Source organism: Eleutherodactylus coqui, chromosome 3, assembly GCF_035609145.1.
Source record: "Eleutherodactylus coqui strain aEleCoq1 chromosome 3, aEleCoq1.hap1, whole genome shotgun sequence".
NCBI lineage: Eukaryota > Metazoa > Chordata > Amphibia > Anura > Eleutherodactylidae > Eleutherodactylus > Eleutherodactylus coqui.
In genome coordinates, this window is record NC_089839.1 from 17743609 (window position 1) to 17761709 (window position 18101).

Consider the following 18101-nt stretch of genomic DNA (forward strand, 5'->3'; position numbering starts at 1 on the left):
GATAGAAGGGAGGTCAGTGTTCAGCAGAGAGGGAGAAGGTAGGTCAGTGTTCAGTAGAGAGGGAGAAGGGAGGTCAGTGTTCAGCAGAGAGGGAGAAGGTAGAAGGGAGGTTAGTGTTCAGCAGAGAGGGAGAAGGTAGAAGGGAGGTCAGTGTTCAGCAGAGAGGGAGAAGATAGAAGGGAGGTCAGTGTTCAGCAGAGAGGGAGAAGATAGAAGGGAGGTCAGTGTTCAGCAGAGAGGGAGAAGGTAGAAGGGAGGTCAGTGTTCAGCAGAGAGGGAGAAGGTAGAAGGGAGGTCAGTGTTCAGCAGAGAGGGAGAAGGTAGAAAGGTCAGTGTTCAGCAGAGAGGGAGAAGGTAGAAGGGAGGTCAGTGTTCAGCAGAGAGGGAGAAGGTAGAAGGGAGGTCAGTGTTCAGCAGAGAGGGAGAAGGTAGAAGGGAGGTCAGTGTTCAGCAGAGAGGGAGAAGGTAGAAGGGAGGTCAGTGTTCAGCAGAGAGGGAGAAGGTAGAAGGGAGGTCAGTGTTCAGCAGAGAGGGAGAAGGTAGAAGGGAGGTCAGTGTTCAGCAGAGAGGGAGAAGGTAGAAGGGAGGTCAGTGTTCAGCAGAGAGGAAGAAGGGAGGTCAGTGTTCAGCAGAGAGGGAGAAGGTAGAAGGGAGGTCAGTGTTCAGCAGAGAGGGAGAAGGTAGAAAGGAGGTCAGTGTTCAGCAGAGAGGGAGAAGGTAGAAGGGAGGTCAGTGTTCAGCAGAGAGGGAGAAGGTAGAAGGGAGGTCAGTGTTCAGCAGAGAGGGAGAAGGTAGAAGGGAGGTCAGTGTTCAGCAGAGAGGGAGAAGGTAGAAGGGAGGTCAGTGTTCAGCAGAGAGGGAGAAGGTAGAAGGGAGGTCAGTGTTCAGCAGAGAGGGAGAAGGTAGAAGGGAGGTCAGTGTTCAGCAGAGAGGGAGAAGGTAGAAGGGAGGTCAGTGTTCAGCAGAGAGGGAGAAGGTAGAAGGGAGGTCAGTGTTCAGCAGAGAGGGAGAAGGTAGAAGGGAGGTCAGTGTTCAGCAGAGAGGGAGAAGGGAGGTCAGTGTTCAGCAGAGAGGGAGAAGGGAGGTCAGTGTTCAGCAGAGAGGGAGAAGGTAGAAGGGAGGTCAGTGTTCAGCAGAGAGGGAGAAGATAGAAGGGAGGTCAGTGTTCAGCAGAGAGGGAGAAGGTAGAAGGGAGGTCAGTGTTCAGCAGAGAGGGAGAAGATAGAAGGGAGGTCAGTGTTCAGCAGAGAGGGAGAAGGTGGAAGGGAGGTCGTGTTCATCAGGGAGGTGGAAGGGAGGTCAGTGTTCATCAGGGAGGTGGGAGGGAGCTCGTGTTTACCAGAGGGAGTAAGAGTGGAATTGGGGGTCTTACTTTTCAGATAAGATGGAAGGTCCTGTTCACCACAATCAAAGTAATTGTAAGTTCAGTTGACTAGAGAAGCAGCAGGTGGGAGGGTGAGGTGGCCGGGGATTATATTAACTTGGATATAATTTGATAAAGGGGAGACAGGCTTCACTATGGACTGGGAGTGAGCTCGGGGAAGACTTACATTTGTGCTAATCAGTGCCTCGACCATGATGACACTTCTGTCGTTTTAGTGACTGAATGTTTTGTCTTCTTCTAGACGTGGCATTTCGGGCTCCACCAGTCCCACCTGGCTGTTTAGGACGTTCATCTCCTTCTTCATTTCGTGTCTCTGTGCTGCTGATCTAGTCCTTGGAGCTCTTTTTCCTCGTGAAGTCCCCACCAGCGTAGAGGTCCTCTCCGGGACGGTGTCCTGCTTAGCATGGATCACCCACTTTCTATCACTCCTGAACCTCCGAAAGTCCTGCTATGGGGATTCCCGGGGTCCTCTGAGTCTAATGATACCAGTCCTCCTGGTGATCCCGTCGGTGGTCATTATGATGGTGTGGTTATGCGAGGAGGGGGCGGTGAGATCACCTTTGAATATGGTGCTGGTATCCCGCTTCTCGCTCTCATGTCTTCGCCTCTTTTGCATCCTTGTGTATTTAAGCGCCTTTCTTGTCCCTCCTCGGACTACGTCTCCTGCTGTTGGGTCCATCAACGATGACGGTGAATATTCTCCACTGCTTGCCTCGTTCTCCTCAGACGGTGATGAGGAACCATCAGAGGACGGCGAAAGTTGGTTGTCGCGATTCTTCTATTTTTGGATGCAGCGCCTCCTGCAGAGAGGAGCAAGTGGAGGACTAAAGTGCCCTCAAGATGTTTATCTCTTGCCCCATCATCTCCAAACTCCAGGGCTCTGCCGGAACTTCTTCTCTAAGTGTGATTCTGGAACGCCGCACCTCCGTTCGGCGCTTTTCTCCTGTTTTGGGGCTCATTACTATTCCCTGGCACTCCTGAAGCTGTTCTCCGTCGCACTGGCCTTCATGGGACCGGTGCTGCTCAATTTTCTCGTGAACTTCATGGAGACGAGGGAGGAGCCGCTGAGCTGGGGGGCGCTCTACACCTTCGGACTATTCACCACCGGGTTCCTCGGCGCCCTTGTTCAGAATCAGTACCAGCATCAGATTAACAAGTTAACGCTATCCGTGAGGGCCGTAGTGCTCAGCAGCGTCTACCGGAAGACTCTCCGTGGGGAGGGGACGGGCCTGGCCACATTTTCCCCAGGGGAAGTCGTCAACTTCATGAGCACAGACGCCGATCGGATATCCAACTTCTGCCGCAGCTTCCATGAACTATGGAGCCTTCCTGTGCAGTTCGCAGTCACACTCTACCTCATGCACAGGCAGGTGGGGGTCGCCTTTCTCGGGGGGCTGGGCCTGGCACTGCTGCTGGTGCCCCTCAACAAAGTCATTGCGACCCGTATCATGAAGAACAACAAAGAAATGCTGCAACATAAAGATGCCCGGGTCAAGGTAGTAGCTCTTAATACCCCTGCTTGTATGTGATATCACCTCCTCTATGATATAACTTCTATCGGGAGAGTGGTGATGTCACCTCTTTTATGATATAGCTTATATATGGTGAGTGGTGATGTCACCTCCTGTATAAGATAACTTATATCAGAGGAGCAGTGATCTTACCTCCTCTATAATATACCTTATATCAGGTGAGTGGTGATGTCACCTCCTGTATAATATAGCTTCTATATGGTCAGTGGTGATGTCACCTCCTCTATGATATAACTTATAACGGGAGAGTGGTGATGTCAACTCCTCTACGATATAACTTATATCGGGAGAGTGGTGATGTCACTTCCTGTATAATATAACTTTTATATATGGAGAGCGATGATGTCACTTCCTGTATAATATAACTTTTATATATGGAGAGCGATGATGTCCCCTCCTGTATAATATAACTTATATCAGGCGAGCGGTGATGTCACCTCCTGTATAATTTAACTTTTATATATGGAGAGTGGTGATGTCCCCTCCTGTATAATATAGCTCATATATGGAGAGTGGAGATGCCACCTCCTGTATAATATAGCTTATATAGGGAGAGTAGTGATGTCACCTCCTGTATAATAAAGCTTATAAAGGGAGTGTGGTGATGTCACCTCCTGTATAATATAGCTTTTATATATGGACAGTGGTGACGTCCCCTCCTGTATAATATAACTTATATATGGAGAACGGTGATGTCCCCTCCTGTATAATATAGTTTATATATGGTGAGTGGCGATGTCACCTCCTGTATAGTGTAGCTTACATATGAAGAGTGATGATGTCACCTCCTGTGTCATATAGCTTATATTAGGTGAGTGGTGATGTCACCTCTTGTATAATATAACTTATATTAGGCGAGCTGTGATGTCACCTCCTGTATACTATAACTTCTATTAGGTGAGTGGTGATGTCACCTCCTGTATAATATAGCTTTTATCAGGCAAGTGGTGATGTCACTGCATGTCTCTTTCCCTCACCCTCTCTCTCCCCCTCCAGCTGGTAACGGAGCTCTTGTCCGGGATGCGGGTGGTGAAGTTCTACACTTGGGAGGAGCACTTTGCCCGCCAGGTGTCCAAGTTACGGGAGCAGGAGCTGCGAAGTCTTCGTGCCATTAAGCTTCTGGATGCCGTGTGTGTTTACCTGTGGGCATCGCTGCCCGTCCTTACATCCATCATCACATTTATCACCTATGTGTTGCTGGGACACCAGCTGACAGCCGCCAAGGTCAGTGTCATAGTGCAACAGTCGATCCACCCGGCCCTCTGCCCCAGCAACCACTGGATCCTTTATAGTCCACCTATCTACTCTCCATCCATCCTGACCCCGCCCACTCCTCACCTATCTTCGCTCCACCCATCCTGACCCCACCCACTCTTCACCTATCTACTCACCATCCATCCTGACTCCACCCGTTTTTAAGGTCTCTACTCTACATCTCTTCTGACTCCATCCACTCTTCACTTATCCACTCTCCATCTTGACCTCAGACACTACCCACCTGTCTACTCTCCATTCATCTTAACTCCTCCAATCTCCACCTATCTACACTCTATCCTGACCCTGCCTATTCTTCACCTATCTACTCTCCATCCATCCTGACCTCAACCACTTTCCACATATCTACTTTCCTCCCATCCTAACTCTGCCCACTCTTCACCTGTCTACTTTCCATCCATCCTGACCCCGCCTATTTTTCCCCTGCCTACTCTCCATCCATCCTGACTCCACCCACTCTTCGCCTGTCTAGTCTCCATCCATCCTGACTCTGCCCACTCTTCGCCTGTCTAGTCTCCTTTCTGACTCTGCTCACTCTTCGCCTGTCTAGTCTCCGTCCGTCCTGACTCTGCTCACTCTTCGCCTGTCTAGTCTCCGTCCGTCCTGACTCTGCTCACTCTTCGCCTGTCTAGTCTCCGTCCGTCCTGACTCTGCTCACTCTTCGCCTGTCTAGTCTCTGTCCGTCCTGACTCTGCTCACTCTTCGCCTGTCTAGTCTCCGTCTGTCCTGACTCTGCCCACTCTTTGCCTGTCTAGTCTCTGTCCTGACTCTGCCCACTCTTCGCCTGTCTAGTCTCTATCCATCCTGACTCTGGCCACTCTTCGCCTGTCTAGTCTCCGTCTTGATTCTGCCCACTCCTCGCCTGTCTAGTCTCCGTCCGTCCTGACTCTGCTCACTCTTCGCCTGTCTAGTCTCCGTCTTGATTCTGCCCACTCCTCGCCTGTCTAGTCTCCGTCCGTCCTGACTCTGCTCACTCCTCGCCTGTCTAGTCTCCATCCGTCCTGACTCTGGCCACTCTTCGCCTGTCTAGTCTCTATCCATCCTGACTCTGCCCACTCTTTACCTGTCTAGTCTCGGTCTGTCCGATTCTTGTGATTGGTTCGGTGTTCCTGATTATTGATCTCCTCCCCTGCAGGTATTTACGACTTTGGCCCTGGTGGGGATGTTAATTCTACCTCTCAATAACTTTCCCTGGGTGCTCAATGGCGTTTTAGAAGCCAAAGTCTCCCTGGATCGAGTACAGGGCTTCCTAGCGCTGCCAGAGCAGGACATGCTGCGGTACTACAGGACGGAAGGTGAGGCTTGGGTGTCCCGACGCCCCCGCAGCCAAAAGTCACATGACCTGATGTCTCTGATGTCATTTCAGCTCCTTCCAGAGATGATGGTGTAGTGGTGGAGATGAAGAATGCCACCTTCTCCTGGGGGTCCGAAGCCAAGGACAAAGAATCCAGATCCCTCACACTCTTCATCCAGCATCTGTCCGTCAGAAAGGTGAGGACCCCCGTAGACTGACCAATCACTGATACATCCTGTACGGAGACCACCGATGCCAAGACATGGGACTAACAAGTCAGAATCCACTAAAATCAAGAACAGCCACAGTTCTGCTGTTACATCATGTCTTATACTCCAGTCACATCCAGAGCTGCAGTCACAGTTCCGGTTTCTTTATATTCAAGCTACAGGACCTGACATCACCCTGTTTGAATCTGTCAGCTGAACTGGCATGTGTCAGCAGCCAGCAGAATTGTGACTGCAGCTCTGGCTGTGACTGGAGTATAAGACATGATGCAGCAGCAGAATTGTGACTGCGGCTCTGGCTGTGACTGGAGTATAAGACATGATGCGGCAGCAGAATTGTGACTGCAGCTCTGGGTGTAAGGTTGTAACCTCCGTCCCGAGTGTGGACTCTGACCCCAGAGCATTTGCCTTGTACGCGGTCCTTGCATATAGTGACTTCTTTTTGGGGTGTGATGACTTCTGTGGCGTCTCATTCGCAGGGCACGCTGCTCGCGGTTATTGGGAAGGTCGGTTGTGGAAAGAGCTCTTTACTGGCGGCGATCACAGGAGAACTCCGCAGGTAGGGGGCGCTCTCAGACGCACAGACCCTGCTCATGGAGGAGATAGTAGAGCGCTCATCATCTCTTCTTGCCGCAGGCTGGACGGAGACTTGTTTGTCGCCCACCAGGATTCTGGATTTGGATTTGTCGCTCAGGAGTCGTGGATCCAGTTCGCCACCATCCGAGAGAACATCCTGTTCGGGAGGGAGTATAACCAGCGCCTGTACTCGGAGGTGCTGGACGCCTGTGCCCTGACCCAGGACCTCGGTGTGAGTGTCATGTCACCCGGGCATCAGCAGCTGCGGAGGAGTTGGGGGGCATAGCATCGGTTGGGATCCCCAATGACAGCACTTGCTGCACTATGCTCTAGCCCTTCAGTGTTGTCATAGGAAACACAGTATGGGTCTAAACCATCATCCATCTCAATGTCGCCATCCTGGTGCGGAGACGGACCCCGGCGTATGTTTTGTCACATGACGCCAATATCTCTTGTATTTCAGATCTTTCCAGCCGGCGATCAGACGGAGGTCGGGGAGAACGGCGTGACGCTGAGCGGGGGGCAGAAGGCTCGGATAAGCCTGGCCCGGGCTGTATATCAGGTGAGTCCGCTCTGGTGGGGGCGGAGTGAGCGATCTTATGGCAGCTTCTGCACAAGGTGTGGCCTGCCGCAAAGCAGGGCTGGTGCGAACTTACCCACCCACTGCGCAGGCGGTATGGGGGCGGGGCTAGAGCTGGTGCTCTGCTGTCTGTAGGTAGGTCTGCGTGTCACTATGTGGCAGTTCATCATGGTGTCCTGCAGAGTAGTCACCGACACTTCTGCCTCAAGCATTTGTACGGTAAAGATGGCTGTCAGTCGCGGCACCGCTGGAGGAATGTGAGGGGTGGAGTCCTGAGGGGTCACATGATCATTCTTATACCTTCTCAGGAGAAGGACATTTACCTCCTGGATGATCCCCTGGCTGCTGTAGACACAGACGTGGCCGCTCACCTCATGGACCAATGCATTCTGGGGATTCTCAGACACAAGACAAGGATCCTCTGTACCCACCGCACCGAACTGCTGCAGAAGGCGGATGTCATTGTGCTGATGGAGGATGGGAAAATAGTCTGTGCGGGTGAGTGTCGGGTCCCGCGTCCCTTTTCCGTGCGGGTGAGTGTCGGGTCCCGCGTCCCTTTTCCGTGCGGGTGAGTGTCGGGTCCCGCGTCCCTTTTCCGTGCGGGTGAGTGTCGGGTCCCGCGTCCCTTTTCCGTGCGGGTGAGTGTCGGCTCCCGCGTCCCTTTTCCGTGCGGGTGAGTGTCGGCTCCCGCGTCCCTTTTCCGTGCGGGTGAGTGTCGGCTCCCGCGTCCCTTTTCCGTGCGGGTGAGTGTCGGCTCCCGCGTCCCTTTTCCGTGCGGGTGAGTGTCGGCTCCCGCGTCCCTTTTCCGTGCGGGTGAGTGTCGGCTCCCGCGTCCCTTTTCCGTGCGGGTGAGTGTCGGCTCCCGCGTCCCTTTTCCGTGCGGGTGAGTGTCGGCTCCCGCGTCCCTTTTCCGTGCGGGTGAGTGTCGGCTCCCGCGTCCCTTTTCCGTGCGGGTGAGTGTCGGCTCCCGCGTCCCTTTTCCGTGCGGGTGAGTGTCGGCTCCCGCGTCCCTTTTCCGTGCGGGTGAGTGTCGGCTCCCGCGTCCCTTTTCCGTGCGGGTGAGTGTCGGCTCCCGCGTCCCTTTTCCGTGCGGGTGAGTGTCGGCTCCCGCGTCCCTTTTCCGTGCGGGTGAGTGTCGGCTCCCGCGTCCCTTTTCCGTGCGGGTGAGTGTCGGCTCCCGCGTCCCTTTTCCGTGCGGGTGAGTGTCGGCTCCCGCGTCCCTTTTCCGTGCGGGTGAGTGTCGGCTCCCGCGTCCCTTTTCCGTGCGGGTGAGTGTCGGCTCCCGCGTCCCTTTTCCGTGCGGGTGAGTGTCGGCTCCCGCGTCCCTTTTCCGTGCGGGTGAGTGTCGGCTCCCGCGTCCCTTTTCCGTGCGGGTGAGTGTCGGCTCCCGCGTCCCTTTTCCGTGCGGGTGAGTGTCGGCTCCCGCGTCCCTTTTCCGTGCGGGTGAGTGTCGGCTCCCGCGTCCCTTTTCCGTGCGGGTGAGTGTCGGCTCCCGCGTCCCTTTTCCGTGCGGGTGAGTGTCGGCTCCCGCGTCCCTTTTCCGTGCGGGTGAGTGTCGGCTCCCGCGTCCCTTTTCCGTGCGGGTGAGTGTCGGCTCCCGCGTCCCTTTTCCGTGCGGGTGAGTGTCGGCTCCCGCGTCCCTTTTCCGTGCGGGTGAGTGTCGGCTCCCGCGTCCCTTTTCCGTGCGGGTGAGTGTCGGCTCCCGCGTCCCTTTTCCGTGCGGGTGAGTGTCGGCTCCCGCGTCCCTTTTCCGTGCGGGTGAGTGTCGGCTCCCGCGTCCCTTTTCCGTGCGGGTGAGTGTCGGCTCCCGCGTCCCTTTTCCGTGCGGGTGAGTGTCGGCTCCCGCGTCCCTTTTCCGTGCGGGTGAGTGTCGGCTCCCGCGTCCCTTTTCCGTGCGGGTGAGTGTCGGCTCCCGCGTCCCTTTTCCGTGCGGGTGAGTGTCGGCTCCCGCGTCCCTTTTCCGTGCGGGTGAGTGTCGGCTCCCGCGTCCCTTTTCCGTGCGGGTGAGTGTCGGCTCCCGCGTCCCTTTTCCGTGCGGGTGAGTGTCGGCTCCCGCGTCCCTTTTCCGTGCGGGTGAGTGTCGGCTCCCGCGTCCCTTTTCCGTGCGGGTGAGTGTCGGCTCCCGCGTCCCTTTTCCGTGCGGGTGAGTGTCGGCTCCCGCGTCCCTTTTCCGTGCGGGTGAGTGTCGGCTCCCGCGTCCCTTTTCCGTGCGGGTGAGTGTCGGCTCCCGCGTCCCTTTTCCGTGCGGGTGAGTGTCGGCTCCCGCGTCCCTTTTCCGTGCGGGTGAGTGTCGGCTCCCGCGTCCCTTTTCCGTGCGGGTGAGTGTCGGCTCCCGCGTCCCTTTTCCGTGCGGGTGAGTGTCGGCTCCCGCGTCCCTTTTCCGTGCGGGTGAGTGTCGGCTCCCGCGTCCCTTTTCCGTGCGGGTGAGTGTCGGCTCCCGCGTCCCTTTTCCGTGCGGGTGAGTGTCGGCTCCCGCGTCCCTTTTCCGTGCGGGTGAGTGTCGGCTCCCGCGTCCCTTTTCTGTGCGGGTGAGTGTCGGCTCCCGCGTCCCTTTTCTGTGCGGGTGAGTGTCGGCTCCCGCGTCCCTTTTCTGTGCGGGTGAGTGTCGGCTCCCGCGTCCCTTTTCTGTGCGGGTGAGTGTCGGCTCCCGCGTCCCTTTTCTGTGCGGGTGAGTGTCGGCTCCCGCGTCCCTTTTCTGTGCGGGTGAGTGTCGGCTCCCGCGTCCCTTTTCTGTGCGGGTGAGTGTCGGCTCCCGCGTCCCTTTTCTGTGCGGGTGAGTGTCGGCTCCCGCGTCCCTTTTCTGTGCGGGTGAGTGTCGGCTCCCGCGTCCCTTTTCTGTGCGGGTGAGTGTCGGCTCCCGCGTCCCTTTTCTGTGCGGGTGAGTGTCGGCTCCCGCGTCCCTTTTCTGTGCGGGTGAGTGTCGGCTCCCGCGTCCCTTTTCTGTGCGGGTGAGTGTCGGCTCCCGCGTCCCTTTTCTGTGCGGGTGAGTGTCGGCTCCCGCGTCCCTTGTCCGAGCGGGTGAGTGTCGGCTCCCGCGCCCCTTGTCCGAGCGGGTGAGTGTCGGCTCCCGCGCCCCTTTTCCGCGCGGGTGAGTGTCGGCTCCCGCGCCCCTTTTCCGCGCGGGTGAGTGTCGGCTCCCGCGGCCCCTTCCCGCGCGGGTGAGTGTCGGGTCCCGCGGCCCCTTCCCGCGCGGGTGAGTGTCGGGTCCCGCGGCCCCTTCCCGCGCGGGTGAGTGTCGGGTCCCGCGACCCCTTCCCGCGCGGGTGAGTGTCGGGTCCCGCGACCCCTTCCCGCGCGGGTGAGTGTCGGGTCCCGCGACCCCTTCCCGCGCGGGTGAGTGTCGGGTCCCGCGACCCCTTCCCGCGCGGGTGAGTGTCGGGTCCCGCGACCCCTTCCCGCGCGGGTGAGTGTCGGGTCCCGCGACCCCTTCCCGCGCGGGTGAGTGTCGGGTCCCGCGGCCCCTTCCCGCGCGGGTGAGTGTCGGGTCCCGCGGCCCCTTTCTGTGCGGGTGAGTGACGGGTCCCGCGGACTCCTTTAATTCTGCCCTGTCCTTGTAGGTCCACCAGAAGAGATCTTACCTCAGGTTGAGAAATCTCCCAGACTAAACCCGTCTTTGGCGCAGACCTCGGAAAACAGTAAGTGTCCACGTTTCTTGATTCTAGCTTGTGATGTTTCAGGGGTTCTGCACTCTGTGGGTTCACCCGGGCCTCTGGGATATATCCTGTGCAGAGTATACAGCGGTGATCAGGGGGTGCCGCTGTATTTCCTCTACATCGGTAGCGGCATAGGGCACATCCCGGGAGACCTCCGACCAGCAGAAGCCCGGAGCGGACATTATCTCCTTATATCAGGTTAGCCTTCCCTGGGTCTGTCACCGCTGTCACCTGTCATCCTAGAGTCCAGCGTCTGTCCGGAGAGCGCAGATGGAGACGAGGAGCCGCCGGTAGCATCCGGCTTCGGGATGAAGGAGGAGGAGAAGAAGGAAGGTGCCGTGTCCCTGCAGGTGTATGTGGCCTACTGGAGAGCGGTGGGGGCTGCGCTGGGGATATCGGTGCTCCTGGCCTTACTCTTCATGCAGGGTGAGTGGCCGCTCTGTCACACTTAGACCTCCGGCTGTGCTGCCTATGAACATAACCCCTGTCTCTGCATGGGGGAGATGTTCTTGATAACCTCTAGGGTCACACTTGGCCCACATCTGGGAGCAGCTCCGGGCTCTGTGTGGATCTTACATGTTCGCCTGTCTTGCAGCGTCCAGGAACGTCTCCGACTGGTGGTTGTCCTACTGGATTTCAAGCTTGCCAGATGCATCCCAGAACTCCTCTCTGGTGACGTTGACTCCTCCGGCGCTGGCACCGGCACTGCTGCTGTTCTCTATGTCCGGGCTTGTGTGAGTAAAGACAAACTGATAAATATATATGTATACTGTAAGCGCAGCGTATTGTCAGATGCAGGTGGTTGTGTGGTAAGAGCACCCCTCAATATGCGCATTGTGCATCATCAATGGTCAGGTAAGAGCACCTCTCAGTACTGGCACTGTGTATGGTCTACTGTTGGTGGTTGTGTGGTAAGAGCACGCCTCCATATCTGTACTGTGCGTTGTCTGCTCTCAGTGGTTGTGTGGTAAGAGCACCTCTTAATATCCTCACTGTGTATTGTTTGCAGTATTTGTGTGGTAAGAGCACCTCTCAATATCTGCACTGTGTATTGTCTGCTGTCGGTGGTTGCGTGGTAAGAGCACCCTTCAGTCTCTGCACTCTGTATTGTCTGCTGTTGGTTGCGTGGTAAGAGCACCCTTCCATCTCTGCACTGTGTATTGTCTGCTGTCGGTGGTTGCGTGGTAAGAGCACCCTTCCGTCTCTGCACTGTGTATTGTCTGCTCTCGGTGGTTGCGTGGTAAGAGCACCCTTCCATCTCTGCACTGTGTATTGTCTGCTCTCAGTGGTTGTGGGGTTATCTTAGTTCCTTCCTCTGTCTGTGTTACACGCTCTCTTGTCTTGATTCAGGACGCCGATGAGCTGGGACCAGTTTAGGGGGCAGAACACCAGCGTGGACCTCAGCTTCTATTTATCAGTGTACGGGGGGATGGCAGCGGCGAACTCCATCTTTACTGCGCTCCGTGCCCTGCTTTTCGCTTTTGGAGCGATCCGTGCCGCTACGGTGATTCACAAGCGCCTCCTGCAGCGGGTCCTAAGGGTAAGGAGTGGAGAATACAGTATGGAACAGTGTCATGTATGTCAGGCAGCGCAGCGACAGCAGTCACCTCTGCTACATAGTGCTATGGCTTCCCAGAGATCACCGATGTCTGCAGGGAGTAAATAAGGGCTGTAGGGGGCAGTACTTGCAGAGTCACCAGATGAATGCCCCCGTTCAGTGCCTTGAGCTGCATCTGACATCCGCCCGGTTTCTTCGTTCGCAGGCCACGGTCACCTTCTTTGACAGCACACCCGTCGGCCGCATCATTAACCGCTTCTCCTCTGACCTCTACACCGTGGATGACTTCTTGCCCTTCACGCTCAACATTTTCCTGGCTAACGTGTTCGGACTGCTGGGAATGCTGGTGATGATCAGCTACGGGCTGCCAATGATCCTGCCCATACTGGTGCCCCTGGCGGTCCTATATTACTGTATCCAGCGCTTCTACCGCCACACATCGCGGGAGCTCAAGAGGCTGCAGAGCATCACCCTCTCCCCCATCTACAGCCACTTCTCTGAGACCTTGACTGGCTTGACCACTATTCGAGCCATACGCCATGCTGATAGGTAAGACATGGGAGGGCAGATGTGTCCATTGTATTCTGAGAGTGCTAGAGCAAGGGGTCAGAACAGTCCAGTACATGGTTGCCTCTTCTACTAGAAAAGTTGTGGAAGAAGAGGGATAATTGGATGGGTGTTGTGTTTGGTTTGGCTGGGTGATTGCATTTGGGTTTGGCATGGTTGTCTGGTTTGAATGGGTGGTTGCATTTGGGTTTGGCTTGGTTGTCTGGTTTGAATGGGTGGTTGTGTTGGGGTTCGGCTTGATTGTCTGGTCTGGTTTGGATGGGTGTTGTGTTTGGGTTTGGCTTGGTTGTTTGGTTTGAATGGGTGGTTGTGTTTGGATTGGTGGTTGCGTTTTGGGTTTGGCTTGGTTGTTTGGTTTGAATGGGTGGTTGCATTTTGGGTTTGGCCTGGTTGTTTGGTTTGGATGGGTGTTGTATTTGAGTTTGGCTGGGTGGTTGTGTTTGGGTTTGGCTTGGTTGTTTGGTTTGGATGGGTGGTTGTGTTTTCGGATTTGGATGGGTTTTCTGTTTTCGATGGGTGGTTCTGTTTGGGTTTGGTGGGTCGTCTAATTTGGATGGGTGGTTGTTTTTCACTGTATTGTCTGGTTTGCGTGGGTTTTATGGTTTGATTCAATGGTTGTGTATGAGTTTGGCCTGGTCTTCTGGTTTGGGTGGTTGGTTGTGTCTTGGGCTTGGATTGGTTATCTGCTTTGAATGGGAGATTTCTTTAGTTTTGGCTTGGTCATCTGGTTTTGATGGGTGTTTGTGTTTACCATGAACATCTAGCTTGGATGATTCTTGGGTTTGGATGGGTTTTCTGGTTTGGGTGTGTGGTTGTGTTTCGGTTTGACTTGTCATCTGGATTGAATGACTGTTTAGTTTGGTTGTCTGGTTTGTGTTTAGACTTGGATATGTTTTCCATTTTGAAGGGGTGGTTGTGTTTGACTTGGTCATTTGGCTCGATGGGTGTTGTGTTTTGCTTTGTCACCTGGTTGGGATGGATGTTGTGTTTGACTTTGGATGGGTCATCTGGATGGGATGGACGGCCGGGTGACCAGATGAGTTTGCTCCATCACTGTCTCTTGGATAATTCAGGTTTGCGGAGGAATGCGAATCTCGAATGGAGCTGAACCAACGCTGCATGTTTGCCAGTAACACAGCGGTGCAGTGGTTAGACATCCGGCTGCAGATGATTGGAGTAGTTGTTGTTACATCCATTGCCATCATTGCATTAATCCAGCACCAAAGAAATGCCGGCGATCCAGGTAATCACACATCATGTCTTGTTGTCTGCACCTCATCTGGGCAGTGTCTCACTGGCCTCCTCTTCCTCACAAGGTCTCGTGGGATTGTCTCTGTCCTACGCTCTCTCCATCACCGGTTTACTGTCCGGACTCATCTCCAGCTTCACACAGACGGAGGCCTTTATGGTTAGCGTGGAGAGAGCAGAGGAGTACTCCACCACACTGCCCTCCGAGCCGACACTGGGCACAGTGAAGGTGAGTCCGGACCCTACAAGTGAAGCTCATTCTCAGACTGCCCACCCTGTGATAGAGACCCTCCTCACTCTTAGATAACTCTTTATGCCACCGTCCCAAACAGAATGCTGCTATACTGGACAAGCCATGTGACCTAGGGATGGTTCTATAAGCTCCTATAGGAGATTTCTCATGTTCCTGTGTTTTGCCTTCTCCCCAGGTGCAGGCAGAGTGGCCTCAGCATGGACTTGTTGAATTCAGAAACGCTATCCTGTGTTACCGGCCGGGTCTCCCCAACGCCCTGGATGGGGTCAGCTTCACCATTCGTGCAGGGGAGAAGATTGGCATCGTGGGCCGGACGGGTTCAGGGAAGTCCACACTGTTCCTGGCTCTGTTCAGGATGATGGAGCTGAATTCTGGGTCCATCCTCATTGACGACGTGCCCACCCAAGAGCTGAACTTGGATGTGCTGAGGTGAGGCCCACACACTGGACCTGCAGGTAATGGGTGCTAGAGGTAATGATCACTATGTCCCTTCCAGGTCGCGGCTGGCTGTCATCCCTCAGGATGCCTTTCTGCTGAGTGGAAGTGTGAGGGAGAACCTGGACCCCCTATCCCATCGCACAGACGCGGAGTTGATGGACGTTCTGGGGCAGTGCCACCTACAGGCCCTGGTGTCACGCATTGGTGAGAGCTATAACTGTGCCATGTTAGGGAACACGTGGCATTGTTCAACCTTCCGCCACATTGTCCTCTCGCTGCCCATATTGTTATGCAGGAGGCCTGGACGCCGACGTCGGGGAGAGAGGGAAGAATTTCTCGCAGGGGCAGAGGCAACTTTTGTGTTTGGCCAGAGCTCTGCTAACTGAAGCCAAGGTGAGCCGGCTTGCTGTGTGGAGAGCGTAAGCTCTTCAGTACAGGATCGCCTAGGATCAGGCTGTTGGCATTCTATGATTGTGGCTGTCTGCTGTGTTGTAGATACTCTGCATCGACGAAGCCACTGCCAGTGTCGACCACCAGACGGACCACTTCCTCCAGATGACCATCCGTGAGAAGTTCCGGAACCGCACAGTCCTCACCATCGCACACAGGTGCTGGCATCTCCTAACTCCACCCTTCCCAAATAACTCCTTCCTCGCCCAAATATTTCAGTGTTGTCAACCGGTAAAGAACTATATGCAGCCTTCTCACACACTTGAGTGTACAGCCCTACTGCACCCTGCACTACGCATAGCTCACTGCTGTACAGCGCGACTCCACCTTCCACATATACCACACAGGTGTACAGCTCTACCCCATCACCTCTCCACATATACCACACAGGTGTACAGCTCTACCCCATCACCTCTCCACATATACCACACAGGTGTACAGCTCTACCCCATCCCTTTTCCACACATGCCACACTGGTGTACAGCTACACTGCACCCCCTCAGCACATATCACACAGGTGTGCAGCTCTGCTCCACCCCCTCTCCACACATCACACAGGTGTACAGCCCTACTTCCCCATCCACACAGGTGTACAGCCCTACTCCGCCATCCATACATATCGCACAGGTGTACAGCCCTACTCCACCATCCATACATATCGCACAGGTGTACAGCCCTAGTCCACCATCCACACAGGTGTACAGCCCTACTCCACCATCCATACATATCGCACAGGTGTACAGCCCTACTCCGCCACCCACACCCATATCACACAGGTGTACAGCCCTACTCTGCCACCCACACATATCACACAGGTGTACAGCCCTAGTCCGCCATCCACACACATATCACAGAGGTGTACAGCCCTAGTCCACCGTCCACACATATCGCACAGGTGTGCAGCCCTAGTCCACCGTCCACACATATCACACAGGTGTACAGCCCTACTCTGCCATCCACACCCATATCCCACAGGTGTACAGCCCTACTCCACCATCCACACACATATTACACAGGTGTACAGCCCTATTCCGCCATCCACACATATATCACACAGGTGTACAGCCCTACTCCACCATCCACACATATCACACAGCTGTACAGCCCTACTCCGCCATCTACACACATCACACAGCTGTACAGCCCTACTCCGCCATCCACACATATCACACAGCTGTACATCCCTACTCCGCCATCCACACACATCACGCAGCTGTACAGCCCTACTCCGCCATCCACACACATCACACAGCTGTACAGCCCTACTCCACCATCCACACATATCACGCAGCTGTACAGCCCTACTCCACCACCCACGCAGGTGTACAGCCCTACTCCACCATCCACACATATCACATAGCTGTACATCCCTACTCCGCCATCCACACACATCACACAGCTGTACAGCCCTACTCCGCCATCCACACACATCACACAGCTGTACAGCCCTACTCCACCATCCACACATATCACGCAGCTGTACAGCCCTACTCCACCACCCACGCAGGTGTACAGCCCTACTCCACCATCCACACATATCACATAGCTGTACATCCCTACTCCGCCATCCACACACATCACACAGCTGTACAGCCCTACTCCACCATCCATACATATCACACAGGTGTACAGCCCTACTCCACCATCCACACATATCACACAGGTGTACAGCCCTACTCCACCATCCACACATATCACACAGGTGTACAGCCCTACTCCACCATCCACACATATCACACAGGTGTACAGCCCTACTCCACCATCCACACATATCATGCAGGTGTACAGCCCTACTCCACCATCCACACATATCACACAGGTGTACAGCCGTACTCCACCATCCACACACATATCACACAGGTGTACAGCCCTACTCCACCATCCACACATATCGCACAGGTGTACAGCCCTACGCCACCATCCACACATATCGCACAGGTGTACAGCGCCACTCCACCATCTACACACATCACACAGGTGTACAGCCCTACTCCACCATCCACACATATCACACAGGTGTACAGCCCCACTCCACCATCCACACATATCACGCAGGTGTACAGCCCTACTCCACCATCCACACATATCACACAGGTGTACAGCCCTACTCTGCCATCCACACAGGTGTACAGCCCTACTCCACCATCCACACATATCACACAGGTGTACAGCCCTACTCTGCCATCCACACAGGTGTACAGCCCTACTCCACCATCCACACATATCACACAGGTGTACAGCCTTACTCCGCCATCCACACAGGTGTACAGCCCTACTCTGCCATCCACACAGGTGTACAGCCCTACTCCGCCATCCACACATATTCCACAGCTGTACAGCCCTACTCCGCCATCCACACATATCTCACAGGTGTACAGCCCTACTCCGCCATCCACACATATTCCACAGCTGTACAGCCCTACTCCGCCATCCACACATATATCACACAGGTGTACAGCCCTACTCCGCCATCTACACACATCACACAGCTGTACAGCCCTACTCCGCCATCCACACATATCACGCAGCTGTACAGCCCTACTCCGCCCTCCACACATCACGCAGCTGTACAGCCCTACTCCACCATCCACACATATCACGCAGCTGTACAGCCCTACTCCACCACCCACGCAGGTGTACAGCCCTACTCCACCATCCACACATATCACACAGCTGTACGGCCCTACTCCACCATCCACACATATCACACAGCTGTACAGCCCTACTCCACCATCCACACATATCACACAGGTGTACAGCCCTACTCCACCATCCACACATATCACGCAGGTGTACAGCCCTACTCCGCCATCTACACACATCACACAGCTGTACAGCCCTACTCCGCCATCCACACATATCACACAGCTGTACAGCCCTACTCGGCAATCCACACACATCACGCAGCTGTACAGCCCTACTCCGCTATCCACACATCACGCAGCTGTACAGCCCTACTCCACCATCCACACATATCACGCAGCTGTACAGCCCTACTCCACCACCCACGCAGGTGTACAGCCCTACTCCACCATCCACACATATCACACAGCTGTACAGCCCTAC

General features: G+C 55.2%; 1 protein-coding gene across 1 annotated transcript in view; it reads left to right on the plus strand.

Moving 5' to 3' along the window:
* The window catches only part of ABCC10 (ATP binding cassette subfamily C member 10), a 33425-nt gene that overhangs the window by 11702 nt on the left and 3622 nt on the right, over positions 1 to 18101 (plus strand). Inside the window, exons 3-21 of the mRNA XM_066595198.1 lie at positions 1626 to 2880; positions 3913 to 4140; positions 5327 to 5486; positions 5558 to 5682; positions 6192 to 6271; positions 6349 to 6520; positions 6752 to 6850; positions 7177 to 7366; positions 10426 to 10503; positions 10765 to 10947; positions 11117 to 11255; positions 11872 to 12061; positions 12285 to 12628; positions 13720 to 13889; positions 13963 to 14123; positions 14323 to 14576; positions 14644 to 14789; positions 14881 to 14978; positions 15081 to 15193. Coding sequence (XP_066451295.1) covers positions 1626 to 2880; positions 3913 to 4140; positions 5327 to 5486; positions 5558 to 5682; positions 6192 to 6271; positions 6349 to 6520; positions 6752 to 6850; positions 7177 to 7366; positions 10426 to 10503; positions 10765 to 10947; positions 11117 to 11255; positions 11872 to 12061; positions 12285 to 12628; positions 13720 to 13889; positions 13963 to 14123; positions 14323 to 14576; positions 14644 to 14789; positions 14881 to 14978; positions 15081 to 15193 — 4185 coding nt within the window. The remainder of the gene's footprint in view (positions 1 to 1625; positions 2881 to 3912; positions 4141 to 5326; positions 5487 to 5557; positions 5683 to 6191; positions 6272 to 6348; positions 6521 to 6751; positions 6851 to 7176; positions 7367 to 10425; positions 10504 to 10764; positions 10948 to 11116; positions 11256 to 11871; positions 12062 to 12284; positions 12629 to 13719; positions 13890 to 13962; positions 14124 to 14322; positions 14577 to 14643; positions 14790 to 14880; positions 14979 to 15080; positions 15194 to 18101) is intronic.